The sequence below is a fragment of the Nipponia nippon genome, unplaced genomic scaffold, assembly GCF_047370975.1.
Source record: "Nipponia nippon isolate SJK-2023a ecotype South Korea unplaced genomic scaffold, ASM4737097v1 scaffold_2, whole genome shotgun sequence".
NCBI classification, from domain to species: Eukaryota; Metazoa; Chordata; class Aves; order Pelecaniformes; family Threskiornithidae; genus Nipponia; species Nipponia nippon.
Window position 1 is genome coordinate 116,875,403 of NW_028262336.1, and position 18,649 is coordinate 116,894,051.

General features: G+C 37.9%; 1 protein-coding gene across 2 annotated transcripts in view; it reads right to left on the reverse strand.

The window, feature by feature from the left end:
- Nucleotides 1–457: 457 nt before the first annotated feature.
- The window catches only part of ARHGAP42 (Rho GTPase activating protein 42), a 172,739-nt gene continuing 154,547 nt past the window's right edge, over nt 458–18,649 (reverse strand). Inside the window, exons 20-24 of one of the 2 annotated variants that reach the window (XM_087756790.1) lie at nt 16,116–16,496; nt 13,792–13,948; nt 12,582–12,644; nt 6,081–6,160; nt 458–5,847 (exon numbers count right to left, since the gene is read on the reverse strand). In XM_087756790.1, the coding sequence (XP_087612916.1) occupies nt 5,759–5,847; nt 6,081–6,160; nt 12,582–12,644; nt 13,792–13,948; nt 16,116–16,496 (770 nt within the window). In that variant the 3' untranslated portion in view covers nt 458–5,758. The remainder of the gene's footprint in view (nt 5,848–6,080; nt 6,161–12,581; nt 12,645–13,791; nt 13,949–16,115; nt 16,497–18,649) is intronic. The other variant, XM_087756791.1, reaches the window with a different exon arrangement.

Here is an 18,649-nt window from a genome sequence, read left to right on the forward strand (position 1 = left end):
AGCCTTGGAGAAGTGTTAGGAAAGGGACACAAGGCAACTTGCAGACACCACTCCACTCACGTTACTTCCCTCACAGGCAGTGTTGTTGGAATCGGGTCACCAAACCCCCCTCCCGTGAGCCGCCCGCCTGCTAATTTTCAGAGGCAAAGACCTCATCAACGATGTTTTGATATACCAGGGTTGTGCTTCTTGTTACCTAACATGCAAAGCTGTCATTTTCTTTTCCTCAAAAGCCACATCTTTGGAGACAGGTGACATACTACTGTCCAGTATTCATACACACGCCCACTGCTCAACATGAGAAGCAATGCCCTCTACCTAAACAGTGGGTGAAACTTCCATGAAAGATGCAGGTATGGATGGAAGTGGCACAAAAGTGTTATTACTTCGAAAAAAGAAAAGGCTGAACCAGAGCCCAAATTTAAAAATAATAAAGAAACCAGTTTGTGTAGAAAGGCTTTTTATTTTGAAAAACATTTTTTCAAATTTCTGAAATACAGTGTAAAGTACAACATAGAATTATGTCTGCAAGTCAGCTTATGCATGTCATGCCAGTTATTTACATGTAGATATATACAGAGTGCAGATAATTATTGAAACCACACTACAAAATAAACAGAGAGTTCAGTAAGATAATTTAGTAGGACTTTATTAAATATATATATATAGTTATTGATTGTATATACTTCCCTATTAAAATACCATATAGTATCTAAAGTAACCCCTATAAACTCTAATACCTCCAAAATTGTCATAAATATGATTGAAAATTGGAACTATCCATGTGCCCTGTTCAGCTGCTTTGCCCTTTGCTATAACAGAAACTCTTGTGGTGCTGAGATCGTGGTGCTATCTTTAGTGCCAGAACTTTAATGACAATTCCCAATAAAACACTTCCAAAAGCTCAGATGCAGAGTAACTTTCAGCTGAGACATCCACGGGTTGAAGCACCATTCCCTACACTTAAAATAACAAGGATAATCCAATGGCTTATTAAATACTGCCACATACAGGAGAAGAAAAACAATGCTATGATCTTCAGTGACTGAATTACAACATTGCGTTAGTAGCTGTTTGGATACTAAGCACCTTATTAAAACAAAACCAAGCAAACTCCCAAAGCCCATGCAAAATCTTGCCCAAAAAGAGACCTCCCAACTGGTACTGCAACAGCCTGATCCACAGCCTGGCTTTTGCACGAGCCGTGACTGGAAGAGCCGCGGCAGCAGCGGCTGTCAGGGCTGTGTGACCACAAAGAACAAGACTGAACTTTGCCTCCAGCTTGGTCTCTGGTCATTGAATGATTCATATAGGGCACTCTGCTGAAAGGAAGGATAACACCAAGCCATATCATATGTTACCCCATTAACAGAATATTTCATTTACTTTCTGGGGGCTTCTGGCGAGCAAACCCTCACTATAAGTTGCCAAAGGTCTGTCTTTGACTTCACTAGAGCTTTGTGAGTTTCCACCAGTGGAGAAGATCCACCCCAGTCTGGAGGATGTGCTCCCCTGCTGGGATTTCTCTTCTTGCTGCTCAATGCAAAATTGCACCAAACTGCTGCCTTAGGAAAAGAAGTATGAAGGACAATATGCTTTTTAGCTTCACTATTTATTCTGGTGCAATCTTAAGTAGAAAATAGACCAGTAGAGAAATGTAACAAAAAAAAAAATCCAATTACTGACATACAATGCTTTTTTTTGTTGTTGTAATTATTGTTCTGAACTGCTGAATTTTGCAACTTTTCCTCTCCTAACATGTCTTTTCCTAAAGGCAGATTACAATTCAATTCAATTACAGGCAAAGAACAGAGATTAGCACCAGGAAATACATAAAAGAAAAATAAGTTACTATTACTATCATAGAATAGCGCTGGTCAGCAAATCTGTGCATCATTTTTTTCCAGAAATAATCGAACAATGAACTTTATGGATTAGCTAGGGACATAAGTGATAGCTATGGTTTAATTTAAGAGTTTTGTTACATAGAACTCTAGATGCCAAAATATGGCAAGGACATTTTAATACTGAACTCACAGGAATTACACCAAAAATATTTTTTCATCTTTATCATCATTAATAAAAAGTGTGAATATAAAATATCAATATACTTTACATATTTATCGTACAATATATCAGTCCTTCACACTATTAATTTGATTCATGTTGTGCTGCAACATGTATCAAAATGTTTAACAAAGAAAAAACATGGCTAAGTACATAAAGTGTGGGTACAGACATTATTTCCACAAGACAAACAGCAATCACATGTCATCTACCTTGAGTTCTACAGTGATATTTGAAAAAAACCTGCTGCATCCTTTTAGGAAGGATAATAACTATAATAAAAAAAACTGCACAACCTTTGCTTGTAGAGTGAATCTGACTTTCATAAAAAACAGTAAATCAATACTATGAACTAATTTAGTCCAGCGTGCCTAATTTTCTGGCAAGGCACTATCAAGATATTACATCTTCATTTAAGTGTTATATGGATTTCTGATCCTTTGCAATTATCAGAAGGAATTTTTGGTCAGGCCTGAGAGTATCATTATTAGACAAGCTTTGGTGCTGCCCTCTCCCCCGTTTCAGTCTCTGAACACTTAGTTACTTAACTTTCCAGTTCATTGTACAGCTTCTTGTGGAGATAAACTCCCTCCTGGAAAGTCAGGCAAGACCGGGGGCATCCACAACCCAGCAGTGAGATTATACAGAAAGTGCTTCTTAAGTACCGCAGAAGAGAGGAACAGAAAAAACAAAGTATTTAAAAAAATGAAAAACACTACTCATCCCACTGAGAGTGAGTGATCAATGGTAATTAAGAATGGGCATAACCTTTGTCGGATGGAAATGCCATTTTAAAGCCAAGCTGCTTTAAAATTATTTATGTGATCGTCATGGCTGATTCAGAAGAAGGGCCTGAAAAAGTGCAGTCTTACAGAGGAAAATACAGATGTGTTTTGTGAGCAGCAGAATGAATGGGTTCCAGTTTCTTATGAAGTTGTTTTCTGCAATTCATTTATGCGTCTAATGTGAGATGAATGCATGGGAATAGACAGAGCACCTTTCCTCCATAGGGATTCCTCCAGGTCTTTCTACAACCTTTCCCTCAGCACTTACAGACTCTACTTACTTAATCTGTAACTGAACTTTGCATTTTTACAAAATTTTTAATAAACTTAGCATCTTTGAGTCCTCTAGCTTGCACTCAGATCAACTGGTTTCAAAATATAATATTGGAGAATACCCAGACATATACACAGGCTGTAAGATTACTGAAAGTTAGCTTTTTTCCCCTTCTTTTTAAATCAGACTAAAGCAAAGCAAGCAAGAGTAAGCATTTTCTATTTCACTGTTCCTCAAGAATTTCACAACAATTAAATTTCTCCTAAGAGGTATATGAAGTCATCAAAGGATATTCAACGAAGGTTCATTTGCCACTGACCCCAGTGCAAAAGACAGAAGAGATTTTTTTTTTTCTCCAGACCACTGAATTTCTCTGCCTGCATGAGATGCGTGCTGGGCCTCCAGCCTCTGCTCAAGCTCTGCCTCCCTTTCTGCTCCTTTTTGCCTGCAGCAGCCCTCCTGGGAAGGTCACCAGAGGTAAGCCTTTTGACATCCTGCAATTCTTCGATTGTGAAATACAGCAAAAACACAACCAAAACCATGTTGATATTCTCAGGGCAATGGCAGTTTCAGGCGGAGCTACACTAAGAAATCTTGGCTTACCTTCAAAATAAGAAAGGCTCAATCTGATGAAAAAAGACCTTCACTGCCTTTCACATCTGCTCTGGGCAAATCAGATGAGCACACATGTGTCTGCCTTCACCGCCTGTGACAATGTCTGGAACAAGCCTTCATCACGATGCGCTGAACACAGTCCAGTCTTAAGGTGAAGTGAAACACAATTTGGGACGTAAATGAAATTTTTTAGAGTGAAGAAAGATCCCAGATCACTCACAGTCACTAATTCAGGGAGTCTGTCCTCAACTGCCTGCAGTCAGTCTTACCCAGACTACCCCTCTGAAAAGCTAGACCATTTTTGGGAGGATGCTCTTACAGACTCTCTCCTTCCCTGATCACCACTTGATACTTTAATTAGCGAGGCGAAGGATCCTGCAGGCTTTTGCCACCAGCCTGAAATCCAACACAGAATTGCTCTGCAGAAATCATGCACTACATACAAGTAAAGAAGGTTCTGATGTGCTTCTTTATGTTGGCAATAAATCTTATTTTCTAATTTAAACAAGAAGGCAGCTATGGAAAGAAAAAAGAAGCAATTAAAAGATTACTGACGTTTTCAGTCCTAACAGAAGTTCTTCCTTAAACTTTCTGGAAGTAGTGTGCAACTTCAAAATCAACAGAAGATTTATATATTGATTTCTGTAACTGAAGAAAGAACTAAGCCTTGATAGGTCTATGAAACTAAGCCTAAATAGGTCTATGAAACAGTGAATTCTTTCTGTAGCACTAATGATGAAGAATTACTAATATGGATCTTAAGTATCTTGGTTTTCAATCGGGCATGGTAAGCAGCCAAGCAAGCAGTGCCTGTTTTCCCTCAAGGTGTGCAAGAAAGATGCTCAGATTTAGAAAGCTGCTTAGGGTTGTTTTTTTTTTTTTTCTTTGGGGGGGGGGGGCGGTGTTCAGTCCTACCAGGAGCAATCAATGGGTTTTTTCAAAACCTTTGAAAAGTAAGGCTTTTTTATTCTGTGGAAGGGGAGAAATATTTGTCAAATAGTTTAGCAGAAGTCAGGAGAAATAATACTAAATACTTTTATTGCTACATGGAGATTTCAGCATTCATAGCTTATAAAATTAGCTACTTCACAGGCCATTTGTCTTATTCGCAATGGAAAATGTTGGAAAAGGACTCAGTTACAATTTATCTCAGGTTTCAAAACATACTGCTGTTTTTCACTGCTCACTTCACATTACTACCAATCATTCCAGATTCAGCATGTCCTTGTCTTCTACAGATGTTGTTCTGAGATACACTGAGAATATCATCCCGATGACAGGTATCATAGAAATAAAAGTTGTTAATATTATCTGTACTGATGTAGAAAGGAGGAAATAAATCTAAGAAGTATTTGAATGAAACATTCATTAAACATATCACATTTTGTATGAGCACTTACTGCTCAAACAGTGTATAAACTGATTTCATTATCAGTTGCATAAATTCTATAACATATTTTAATCTCAATGACTAACAGAAGTTGAAACTTCTGATTTATGGAAAACATTTCTTATCTGAAATGATTTGGACTAATTTTAGAATCAAGTTTTCTAAGAGAGAATTCAGATCACAATAGAAGCATTACTTACATTATGAAAAAAAATACAGTTTTCCATATTAAGAACTATACATTACAAGAAATGTCATAGAGTGCATTGCCTCCAAATTTCACACTTCTGCGAGCAACATCCTAGGACCTGAAGGTCTGCAGCTAAATGGCAACTTTTTTTGATTTTATTGCCCTAGTGTTCCTTACCCATAAAAGAAGAACAGAACAACCTTTTGCAAACAATGGAAGTTATTTAAACAGAGTACCGTCTTCAGTACAGAAACTGTTAACTGTTTCATTACATTCTGTTCCGTTGATAGGGAGCTCTGTAACCTGCAGCTGCAGTATCTGAAGGAAATCTACCACTCAGCTAACGGGCTGATCCCATATCTGTGTCAGATAAAAATCATAGTGCTTATTATTTGTTACCATGGATACCATGAAGATATTGCTGTCCACTAAAGATACTAGAGGAAGACAACATAATTCTCAGGAACGAGTCCTGTTTTGCCTTCATAAGTTGCTTTTAACCAGCCTGGTTCCACTGATGGATACACTGCAAAAAAAATCAGCGAGACAAACAAAAGATATTTACAATAAATTAACACTGTTAAAAGATCCTATATATGGTTCATATATTTATTTAGACAATATTTATTCAAGAGCAACTGAAAAATCAAAGCAAAACCCGAGAGTTGAAAATGGAATTACACTCTGTTATCTTGTGGATACAGTTCAGTTTTTTATATTTTTTTATGTAAAAAAAAAAGAATGTAAGACATATCTTACCATTGGAAAATATCGCCCCCTGTGGGAAAGACAGCTCATGACTATGCTCAGCCTTACAGGAATACATGGCTTTTGCTTGTCTGAAAGAAAAAAATACAGGCTTGCAATAAATGAGATAACAAGGAAAAACATATAAAGAAATGGACTTAAAACCTGGGAACAGTAGGAATAACCAGCTGCACAAATACAGGATGGCAATGACTAGTTACACAATAGTTCAGAGGAGTAGAATTATAGCAGGCAGTAACTCCAAGCTTACTGGAGTTAACAAGCATGCTATTGCAGAAAAGAAACCAGCATCCTACTTCAAGGTTTAAAGAGGTACATAATTTATAACTTCTAAAAGGACTCTCTCATTTTAGTTGAAGTTGTCATTCAAATGAGTACTGAATTGAGCATATTGCTTGAAGCAAGTGATGGACTGCCTGGAGAGAATTCAAAAGTGATCATTAAAGGTCTAAAAACATGACTTACGATAAAATATAGTTGATCAGTCTACAGAAGAAAATAATACATAGAAGGTAAATATGAGACAAAAAAGGAGTATCTGTTCTCCAGGCTGACTGCAAAAAGGACTTAAATAGATTTAAACTCCAGCAAGGGAGATGTAAATTAGATGTCTGGGGTGGGTTTCAGTTTCAGCCACCTAAATTTAGATGTCTATAAATAACCTACATGCCTAGCTCCACAGGCCCTCCAGGCCTGGCTTCTGCTATGGTAGATGCCTACTTGAGAGTGCAACGAATGGCTCACCAGGTTCCATTGCCTGTAGCGGAACCTTCAACAAAATACTTTCTTAAATAATACCTGACACAAAGACACCTCTAAAGGTAGACAGCTAAGTTTATGTCTCTTAACCTGTAGCTGGAAAACCCCTCTATTGGTTAGAATAGTGAAGCACTGGAACTGTCAAGAATTGCAGAATCCCCGAATTGAGGAATTCCCATTACTAAAAATTCATTAAAAAAAAAAAAAAAGAAATTAAAAAAGCGACTACACAGATAACTGTAAAAGAACTAGTTAAATATACAGTGATTTTATCCCAGAGAAGGACGACAGATTAGGTCACCTTTTGATATGGCTTCTAGCACTATGATTCTCCAAAATACAAAATGAAGGATTGGACATGAAGATGGAAATTAGGAGTTCTCTCTAGATTCCTGCACTTTACCTAATACCTTTCCTTTAATTTATATACTCAAAGCAATTTTTATATGATCCATCAGTTTTTCTAAGTTTCTTTAAACTTATTGGAAACCCACATTATACCAAATGATGAACTTGTTGATTATTTCACCTTTGTATGATGTGATGGGGTGTTACTGATTCAGCTTTCCTTCCAGCCAGGATTTATCTCAATGACCCACTATGTGACCTGTGGTGAAGTTTAAAATTTCTAACATTCTTTTTGAGAGGGTGTATATGCAAGTGACATGTAATCTATTCCGTCTTTCATCCCAAAATAGTGAGATAACAGAGTTGTAAGTTTGACTAAAAATAGTGTCACATCATAAGCATTAGCATAAGAAGTCTATTTCATTTTGTGTACTGCCAATGAGGCCCATGGCACTTCACCTTTTGAGTTCCACACCCCCCTGGTGAGGTTAAGCAGGGACAGACTTCCTAAAGGGAGCAGAGAGCATCCCTCTACCCCGGCCTCATACCCTGGCGCCAGTCAGTACTAGCACACCACCATTCATCTGAATCTCTAAAAGGGTATGAGCGGACGGACATATTCCCAAGTTTGTATGTTTGAGCCTTCCAGAAATGACTTCTCCCTCTGAAGAAAAAGCTCTGAAGCTGATTTATGACTAGACCAAGTGGCATATTTTGCCTTCATCTTAAGTGAACAACTGGCTCATCAAGGGTTAGACTCTCAGGCTGAGATTTCCAGAGGAGGTCAAGAATTTTGGGTCATGCCCTCGAAATACAAAGGCACCTTATTTTCAGGATGCTGAAAACATTTCTGACTCTCGGTACTGTCATTCTGGATACATCCCCACTGCTAACCAGAACAACATGAGCACTGGACGCCTGTTTGTCTACTTTGCTCAAATGTTAGCTTGCTTTCTGGCTGATGTAGACTGCTCTGTTCAGTATTTTTCCGAGACAACTCTTTGGTGCCTATGGTTACAAAGAACTTGCCATCTACAGTTGACAAGACAGGTGTGAAGTTTCATTACTCTACATAATACACACAAATTTGTACATAATAATCTACATAATATATACTAAAATCTAGAGAAGGAGATTAAATGACTTTACTGAAGGTCACACATAAACTAGAATTGAATTCTTTAAGCTCAAGGTCATTTTTCCTTAAAGTCAATACAACGAAGAGCACTACAGATGTTCTAATTATACTGTCCCAGATCAGTAACAGCCTGACAAAACAGCAATTTCCTGTGTGGCATAATCATGGATTTTACACATATAAAACAGTAGAGTAACTGTTAATAATTATTACAGTTGCAATGAATATAAAATAATTGTTAATGAATTTACTAAAGCACAGGGATGATTTTGAACCTGATTTTACTTTGATTTCGAACCTTAGTTTACTTAGCTTTATGAAGCCAGTTTTCCATGTTAAGAATGGGACATCTGAGTAATACTGTGACAAAAGACATTTCAGGCAATAATAAAACAGAACAGGAATATTTAAATGTGAGGCAGAATTATTTAAGTTATTCTTGAAATATGACGTTGGTTTTTAGTGCCCTTAGAAAAAGTTAAGAAAAACAAATGCAATTTTCTCTTATATTCTCTTATGTCTACTAAACTATTCTGTTTTCGGCTTCTAATTTTACCTGCTCCAATTATATTTACCTTAAAATTAAAAAGAAGACAAGAAAACATGGACTCTGACTTGCTTAGTTCTGGAAAGAGAAAGCTTCCCAGCATTTGACATTTAGACAGACACACAAACACAAGGTACAAAGTCAGTTTCTCAGAAGCTCATGAACTACAGGATTCTTCCCACCACCTGGCTCCTGACACAGGGTAATTACATCCCAATGTTATCTACAAACTGTGTGTGATGGTATAATGAGAGACAGATTCTATGAATATTTACTCATAATTCTGGAGCAATTTTCAAGCTCATGGTTACTGCCTCCACACTCGATTTGGTTACTTAGGTTCTCATATTAGTTACTACTCACTTCACCCCTAGCCAGCTAGAAGCATTAGCAATGAAAATGGTTTCCAGGTTCTTGGGCCTTTTTTTTGTATGCGATTATGAAAATGGACATTTTTACTTACGGTGTTAATGCTCTCCTCCCTACAAACAAGGCTGTTTGTTAAAAAGCATGTGATAACATCACCATCATCTATTATGGTTTTCTTAAGATGACGCTAATAATCTGAGAAGAGTGTGATTCATGTTGCTTAGTGCAGAGAAAAAAAACAACTTCAGAAAATGGTACCCACATTTCCTAGAACTTCCTTCTTCCCATGACTTTACTGGATAGACTCCAGATAAGAAAAAACGCATTTTCCCTTTCCCTACTTTTTATTACATTTGTTTTGAGCCCATAATGATACACTTACACCAGCAGTCAAAGGGTCAGTACTCATCAGCTCATAAACTATTTTGCTTGACTACATGCAGTCGACAACACCTGAGGCCTTTAATAATAATAATAACAATAATAACAACAACAACAACAATAATAATTTAAAAAGTTATAAATAAGCTTTAAAACTATGCTCTTGCCCTAATGAGTTTTCAGCCTAGCAAGAGAAAGACAGAAGCCAGAAGAAGAATGAATGAGGAAAAACACATGAATGTCTCTCTCAGATGACTCATCAGTTAATATGGGAAAGGAAGAAGAAAGGTTTATAAACTCCTGGAGATGGCAGACTTACAGCCAAGCTTGACTGAGTAGAAAACACTGGTCTGGGCAAGGCATTCCAGGTGTTTAAGGAAATGCAAACTATAGCATGAAAATAAAAACAGAAGAATGACTGGCAAAGGATATGTAATCATGTGGTTGGGAAGGGAGCATGGGTCTACAGGGCTTCATACTGTCAGCCTACTCCTATTAAAGTCCCAGCCCAGCACCTACAGATCCTGCTGCCAAGCCAGAGCTGTTTGCTGTCACCAACTCCTCGTTCCTGTTTTGCTAGGTATTCTTTTCTAATGAAAACCCTTCTTCTTATGATGCAGTTTCTCACTTCATGTGAGAAAAAGAGAGCACAGGTTGGACATGGCATAATATTTTTGTCTTCCCTGTCCAATCCTAAAACATGTACTGCGGCCTCTCATTCTTTTTCTGACTAAAAGAAATCTGTTCAAACTGGTAGCGCTATGGGGGCATATGCACATGTTTACAAGGAGAGAAAACAGCCAGGTCAAATTATGTCCCAGCATTAAAAAAAAAAGGGGGACACACACACGCTCATAATAAAGGTATTGCATTTTTGAAACCAGGGTTGCGAAGACTACTTGGAAGGAGTTAAGTAAGACCAGGCCACTGTGGTGGTAAAGCATCAAGTACAAAATTATCTGCTGGAATACAAAGCCTTATAGGTACTTTTGATCTGCCTACTGTACAAATGACCACAACAAGCAACAGATGCTTCAAGTAGGAATGAAGCTACTTAGATATTACAACGCATAGGTAAACAGTAGCTTAAAATTTCAAACCTAGTTATTTTTAGCAGGGTAAATTACCCCTCCACAGAGTTCAACACTATCTTGACTTGAGTATTTCTGGTATCAAACCAGACAACTTAAAAACAGTTTCTTTGTGTTACACTATGTCCTGCATATATTCATTTGATAATAGTGTTATGAATTCAGAAGGCCTTCCTACTGGGTGGATCAAGATGTAATTACCATGATTTCTACCTACTTCAGAGCAAAAAAAGACTATCCAAAGGTCTTAAATCAGTCTTCGTGTTCATAACATGCGTTAGAGGTAAACAAAAGCTGGCTCTGAATTGCAAAATCTTACTCAGACTTGTGCAGCACTGTAAGAACAGCTAAGCTGCATCTGATTTCTTCCTCATTTTGCCTGCTGACCTCTCGTTTTCCATTCTCCTTGTTACTGTTGCTCTTCTGCTTTCTTAGAAAGGCTGAAGTAGAGTAGCTATTAAGCCTTTCAGCATTTTTGGCTTTGTTATCTGCTCTCCATATCCATTATCAAACTGCTACATTTTTCCTTTGACAGATTTTTGCTTCTTACATGCTTTTTATATACAGATACAGGTGGCACAGGCTCTGAGGGAACAGGGGAGAGTTTACAAGAAGGGTGCAATACAAAATAAGAGAAGGAACGGTGGTGGAGGTGAAATGATGCAGGACTGCTGAAGCAGTCATTGCTCTCAGCTTAGGGCACTGGCTTAAGAATCTTCCAGTCTCTTCATTTATACTTTTCTTCCTTAAATTAATGTCTTGCTGTTTTCATCTCCCTTTCCCCCCTGCCACCCTCTTTTTTGGTCACCTTAACAGTTCATGTACTACAAAAAACAAGAACAGCCTTAATTCATGTAAGCTGCTTCTCTTGAACAAAATCTGTGGGCCTTTGCAGGTCAGCTTTCTCTTCCTCGTCCCTGCTAGATCTATCAGAGAGGACAGCCATATTCCACTGCCATGCATCTCGGCACATGTTGGCATCTTTCAGCTGTGCTACTTTAGATTACTACTTTTGGATTTGTGGATTAACATTTTTTTTTTCCTATTGCTTGACAATTCCAGTATGCTTGACAGTTCCTGGTATCAGTGAGTAAAGTAATGGACAAAAAGATACATTCTGTCTCAAAGAGCTTGAAATGCAGGGACCGTGAAAAGAGAGACAGGCTTTTTTGCCATACATACATTTATTTGACTATCTGCCTTAGCCTATTAATTGTAGGCTGTTTAGTATTGTATGGAAGATACTGCTTCCTAGATGAACACTTCACAGAACATTCTAAATTGAGTGAATCAAATCCACCAAATAAACAAATGCAATTGTAAAGAAAACGTAAATAATTCCTGCTGCACACTACTGAGAAGAAAGGGCAACAGTTTCTCCAGACAGAAACTGAGGCACGGAAGGTGTGATGGGAAAGACAGGAGTCGTGATCAAGTTAATCCTGAACTTGCAGCTGTTATTCAGGACTTACACGAGCAAATTGCCAGCAACTAGCATGTTTGCTACTCTGCTGAAAGCATGTATATACAAACAGCTGTATGGAATAAGTACAGCACCCTCATCCTAATTTAAATCCTGTTAATTTACTCTTGTAGCTTTGTCCTTAAGCAGATCGCTAACCTGAGCATCTCTTACTGCAATTACCCCAGGTGACAGAATAGCCAGATAGGCTGGTATTCTCTATTAGATTTAGTTTTCTTCTGGAGCAAGGATGAGTTTAATAATCCACAAAAATTTTGCATGCCACATGATGCTGTCCAAAAGACACAGAACAAAGCTGCAACACTTCTATTTCAATCTCTGAAGCCAGCAAAACAGAAAGGATTTTACAAATTGTTACATACTATGAAGCACTTACCGTCCTGAAGAAACTTGTTTAAATGAACCAGCACTTTCAAACAACTGAGCTCTTGCAGCGACACTGAAAATAAAGCACCACCTTACTTTATACTTTACCCATTAATAACACACACAGACTAACTTCACTTTTAATCATCTAAAGAGATGGACACATTTTTAAAAATTGTTTTAATTATTCACTTAGAGAAACAGAGGAAATTCAAAAGCTGAATTTAAGTCCCTATTCAGCAGAATTCTTAAGGGCATAACCTAATTGGGGCCTGACTTCCACATGCTCTAGTGCCTTGCCAAGTCAGCAAGGGAAATCTCAACACCTATATTTAAAATTCTGTTCATGGATGGCCAATAGATATATTGGAAATGCTTTTACTGCCAGTCTGTCACTATCATGCGGGAATTCTGAGCTGTACAGGATTCTCTGTTTAAGACACAACAGTCTGAAATGACTACAGTGATCCCTTCCAGTTTAAAAAGTGGAGAGGCTGAATGGAGTCCTGCCATGTTTGGAGAACTTCTTGGTGCTCTGCAGATCTGGAAATCACTTGTTCATGAGGACAGAGAAATTGTGGGTCAAAGTCAGGATTACAGAAAAGATCTTCTGACTCTAAAGTTTGTGCTAAAAGCACTGAGAAATATTGCTAACCCAAACCTCAACAAGCTAAATTATAACCTCTATTGCTTAGAACTATCCTCATTCAAAATAAACACCCCTCTCCCCTCAAAAAAACCAAACCCAGCTGTTAGAAAAAAAACAAAGATATGAACTCTTTAACATGCAGCAACTGAGGAAATTTCAGAGCAGAAGTTTGTTTTTTTTTTCCTTTCTCCAATTTTGGACTTACACAAATAAGATCTGATGGTCTTCTTGACATAACAGCATGGACAGTAAGTAGCATTTATGCTCCTTGAAACATTAAATTCCAGAGATAATAATACTAATCACTTTCCAAAGATACATTTCTTTATTATAGACCTTATCTGTAGTCTAATGAAGTCAATGAGAGTCTTTCAACTGACTTCAACAGACTTTGTGCCCTGTCTCCTCTGTTTACAATTTAATGAAGCTAGATAAATAATTCACAAATACAGAAATATTCAAATCAAGTATTCATGGATGCTTTTTCAACTACTTATGTAGCTCTCTGGGATCACTTTATAGTAGACAACACTGTAACAACACACATCTCCAAAGGACCTTGATGACTTACACAGATCCTGGTCTTTGATAGCCGTTACTTGATGCAGTATCTAATCTTAATCTCCTGCACATTTTGGGAGGCAAATCAGGGTTTGGTGGAGCCTTTGGCGTATCTTTGGTATCTGCTGAAGATAAGCTCTGTATAGATCCACTGCAGCTTTTGTTACCTAAAGAAAACAACCAAATTGTAGGGAATATTAAAGCTAATCTGAAGTTGTTTCACAACATATCTAACATGCAAAGCAAAGCTTTTGTCGTTGTTGTGGGTTTTTTTGTTTGTTTGTTTTTAAGGAGGCAAAATAGCAGAGAAAGTACTTACTAAGAGCAGCCTTTCAGGCAGAAAGCCAGGAGAAAAGGACCAACATCAAGAATGAAGAAATGTCATTAAAACTGTGAACGCTAAAAAATTACATTGTACTTAAATGGCAAGATAGTACATTCATTAAAAAGTGAAAATAAAAACAACATTTGTTGGAAGGGATCTCAGGAAGTCATCTAGTCCAAATTCCTGCTCAAAGCAGCATCCACTATGAAATCAGACCACGTTAATTTGTAAGAACTAATATTTCAGTATCCAAGAAGCTTCATGCAGTTAAAAAATATACTTAGGAATTAACGATTATGAGTTGCTTAAAACAATTGCTACTGTAACTTGATAAAACAAATCTATAGCTGTACAGACTGTATTGCACACAAAAAAAGTCCTTTTAATGAATACAAGGCATGGCCACATGTGTCCTTTAAGCTGATCTATCTGTGGACTGCTGCCTTGATTGCACATGCATTCTACAAGACGATAACCGCATCTACTTCTATGTTGCTTTATTCCCAAGAACAACAGATGCTTAATAATGCTTTAAAAGTTGTCAGAATGTAAAGAGACCCCAAAATATAAAACTAATACCTGTATTAATAATATTGTTATTCTATAGTATTATTCTATATTATAAATTATTGTTAATGGTAATTATTATTCTATATTATTAATACTCATAACACTAATTCATATCTGGAAGTCTTAGGAAAAAGCTTGTACGCTACATAGGGGGCAGAGGGGAGAGAACTTTCTTAACCTTTTAGAATTTTGCACATAACCACATATTTACGCTACCTGTACTTGTATTACTTATACTATTGACAGCTCAGTGGCAAACTCAGCACTTGCACTCAGTCCACTGGAGCTCATTGTTTCAGTGCCGGCTGTTGATCTTCATAATCCAAATCACTGCAAATATACTGATTTCAAGAAGGTGTTTCTTCTAAAGTAATTTCCACAGAGCTGTCAATATAGTGCAATATCACCTCATGTACTCACAGCAGTACAGCAAGGATTCACAGGCATTCCAGCTAACTTAGCATTTAGCAGAACTGTCTAAATTAAGAAGCTATGTCTTTAAGCTTCTCTGTCTTGTAAGGAGCCTTGTCTACAGGCTTATTTGGACCACAGGCTCAACTTAGGTGCTCTGAGGGTGTTCTTTGAAGCAGCATCCTTCTTTGACTGAACAGGAAGACTGGCGTCCTAACTTGTGCACTGAAATTGGATTCCTGAAGTTGGGTTTGCAAACTTGTGGTTGCTGTTGCACATCGTGTCCATATACAGGACCATTCAGTCATAATCTTGTGTTCAAGCTAATCTGCTTGCAGTACTGGATAACGAACCATGCAAGCAGGGCAGAATGAAGCAGCCATTCCATCAGCAGGGTTTCAGACATACATTTCATGCCAGGGATTACCTTTCCATCCCATCTGTCCAGTCCTATCTCAACTAAAGGCATTGACTGTAAGATCCATAACTAAAAAAAAAAACAAACCAAAAAATGCCCACCTTCCCTTCCATCTCCTATTTCAGTCAATTGAAGAGATGCAGTTGTCAAAAAAAAAAAAAAAAAGCGCAGGCACATAAACAAGGAGTGACAAAACTATTACTTACTAGATATGTTAACCCTACTGCTTTTTAAATTTAAAATGCTAGCTTTGATCAGTATCAGTCATGTTGCAATGAACCATTCCTTTGACACAGTGATAAACCATAGCTACCAACTCTTCTTATAAACCAGCCATCTCCTTACAAGTCAGTGGTCTAGGTGAGGCGCAGCAGGATAGAGTACTCTAAATTCTGAGAAACCCTGATAGCTTTTAAGCTGTGTGAACAGCTTTGTACTGATAACAAACAATGGAAATATGTCAGAAGCAGTTTGAAAACTGAAAGAATGAGCCACAAAAATTAAAAAGTAAACATAAAAGATTAATGGATATCATTAGCTTTCAGATGCAGCTCTTATTTTCTGATGCCTCACAGTAAACACTGATGTCCTAAAAGACCTTGGAAATTACCTTCAGCTGACGGAACTGATCTGAGGGAAGATGCTGAAGACCTTTTCAGCCCAGACAGACTGTAAGAACTCTTTTTGGTCAGGTCTGTTGGTGGAGAGGCACTCTCTGGTCCCGTGACAGAAGCTACACTTTGGCAGTCTGACTCCACATCTGTTTTGGTTGCATCCTCCTTTGATGAGGATTCTGGACTTGTAGTCCAGAGGCCTGAACTCTTCTGGCCATTAGAAGAAGGTGGAGAGGCAATCCATGGAATCCCTCCCGATTTCTCCCTGGGCTGCGAGGGCGCGCATTTGGTAGTGCTGTTCTGCTCGGAGGAGTGAGAAGAGAGAGATTCAATGCTGCCCATGGGAGTGCTGTCTGGGCTACTGCTGTAAGAGTCACCTGGGGGTGGTGGTGGAGAGTGAAGGAAACAAAAAAATTAATTAGATTTGCTAATCAAGTGCATTTCTCTCATGCCACATTTAGCCCCTTGTACCTTACCTGTCATCAAATTCATTAATCTGTGAATTCAGATGCAGTGATTCTTAAGACAAAATAGCTATTTAATTACTCTGAGTTTCACACATATTCCTATCTTTAACCTGGAAAAGCTGCATTCTAGGAATATTTCTTTAGAGCTGATGAACATTATGGGCTACAGGTTGAACTATTTCGCATAAAAGCTTGCATTTTCAAAGAACTGCTTGCATATAAGTATCCTTAGGAAATTCAATAGTTACAATGCTGCAATATCTTGTGGTGAGCATCTTGCTGGATTTCTGTGATAAGGCAAATGTGATACTTGTCACATTTATGTTCTTAAATGCATGATTGTATTGCCTGCAGGCACAAGAATTAAATTTTACTTTGGTTACCACGCTGCTGAGGATCTCTGCAGTCTAAGACTAGTCCGTAAGTCTATCTATAGATATCCTATTTTCTGAATTGTCATAGCTATCATAAAATATCTATTCTGCAGAAGGAAAACGCCTCATTCTTACAACTTGAACATTTGATGAATTTCTTTAATTAGACTGATATTACAGAAATTTACCTACCTACACAACAATCTTTGTACTGATCTTATTTCCAATAATCTTTGGCAACAAAAAGTGGGAATATCCTAACGAAATTATCTGATGATATAAAGGTAGGAACAGTCATCAGAACTGAGGAAGGACTGGCCTATGATACAGTGAGGGATGAATTATCTTGAAGAGTGGACTCAGTCTAGTGAGCCATATATTGGTTTCTAGTAAGATTTGTTCCCAAATTAACAAATTTCACAAGAAGCAGAGAAAATATATTCTTCAACCACGGTAGTTATAAGATACCAACATGATGTAGCTGCTTTTGCATCCACATGTTTCAATATCCTTGGCAACAAGTGACCATAACCACAGACAATACTACAGATAAGGTCACAAATACCAGTGCCTTGTATAGTGGATCTGACAACAGTAGTGCCACTGGTAGAATTATCTGAAATATTCTGCCCGTTTCTGGCCAGAATTCTGGTATTCCAGATTAGATTGTCCCCCATCTTGCCCCTTTACAGACCATTAGTCCCTTGAAAATTGCAAGATTGGCTGAAGCCTAAATTTGTCAGATTCATTTTCTACCATTTTCTATCATTCCCTACCGTTTGAAACCTGTATTTCATTTTGTTATGCCATAAAGAATTTCCTGCAATATAGTTAAGTGTCTGTGCTTCGTTTAAACGATGACTTAAAACCATCTAGTACTTCAGAATTTGTTATTGCCAGAAGCCAAGGCTCTCTCTTGCCTGTCTCCGGACACACCTAAAGATATTTGGCAAGGAGAATACCTCTGCTTCTGCCTTGGCCTTCCAGACACAAGCGAGACTCTAACTGGAACTTGTGTAGCAAATGCTGAGCTTGAGCTAATTAGCAAGGCACAAGAGGAGAGCCTCTGGGTCAGATCTAGTTTCAGTCCAGCCGCCAGCACAAGATGTGTCTGAATGAAGAAGCACGAGCTTGCACAGGGTCTGCAAAATACTTGCAAAGAAATGCCCCTTTTTTATGCTGGCATCCATTCATTGCAGTTACACAGTGAAAAACAGTTGAAACTCGCCCAGTTTCTCGTCTGGTGAATGTAACTGACAGTTCCTCTCTAACTTCTTACTTGGGATCCCATGCTATTCACACTAGCAATCGACGTATAGGCAGCTATTGCTCTCATTTAATATTTAAACTCTCACTGGCAGGAATCATGTAATATAAACCTATGGAAAATGCAGCACCTGTGCAAGAGTATACTGAGGATACATTTCCTAACATTACAGACTTAAGAATTACTACAGATCCTCAAGAACAGATGTACCTTAACTGTGGATTAATTTAGTCTACCAGTTGTATGCAAATCTCCTTGAGGAACCAAGGGACACAGAAATTCTTTCGGAAGTCTGCTGCAGTACTGGAACAGTTAACAACTTAATCTACATTTTAAATACTTCTCAATGGTACAGCCAGTAAGTAAAAAGGTGATGGCCCACTAGATGAAAATGAATGAAGTGAAACTTTTTAATAGTCACA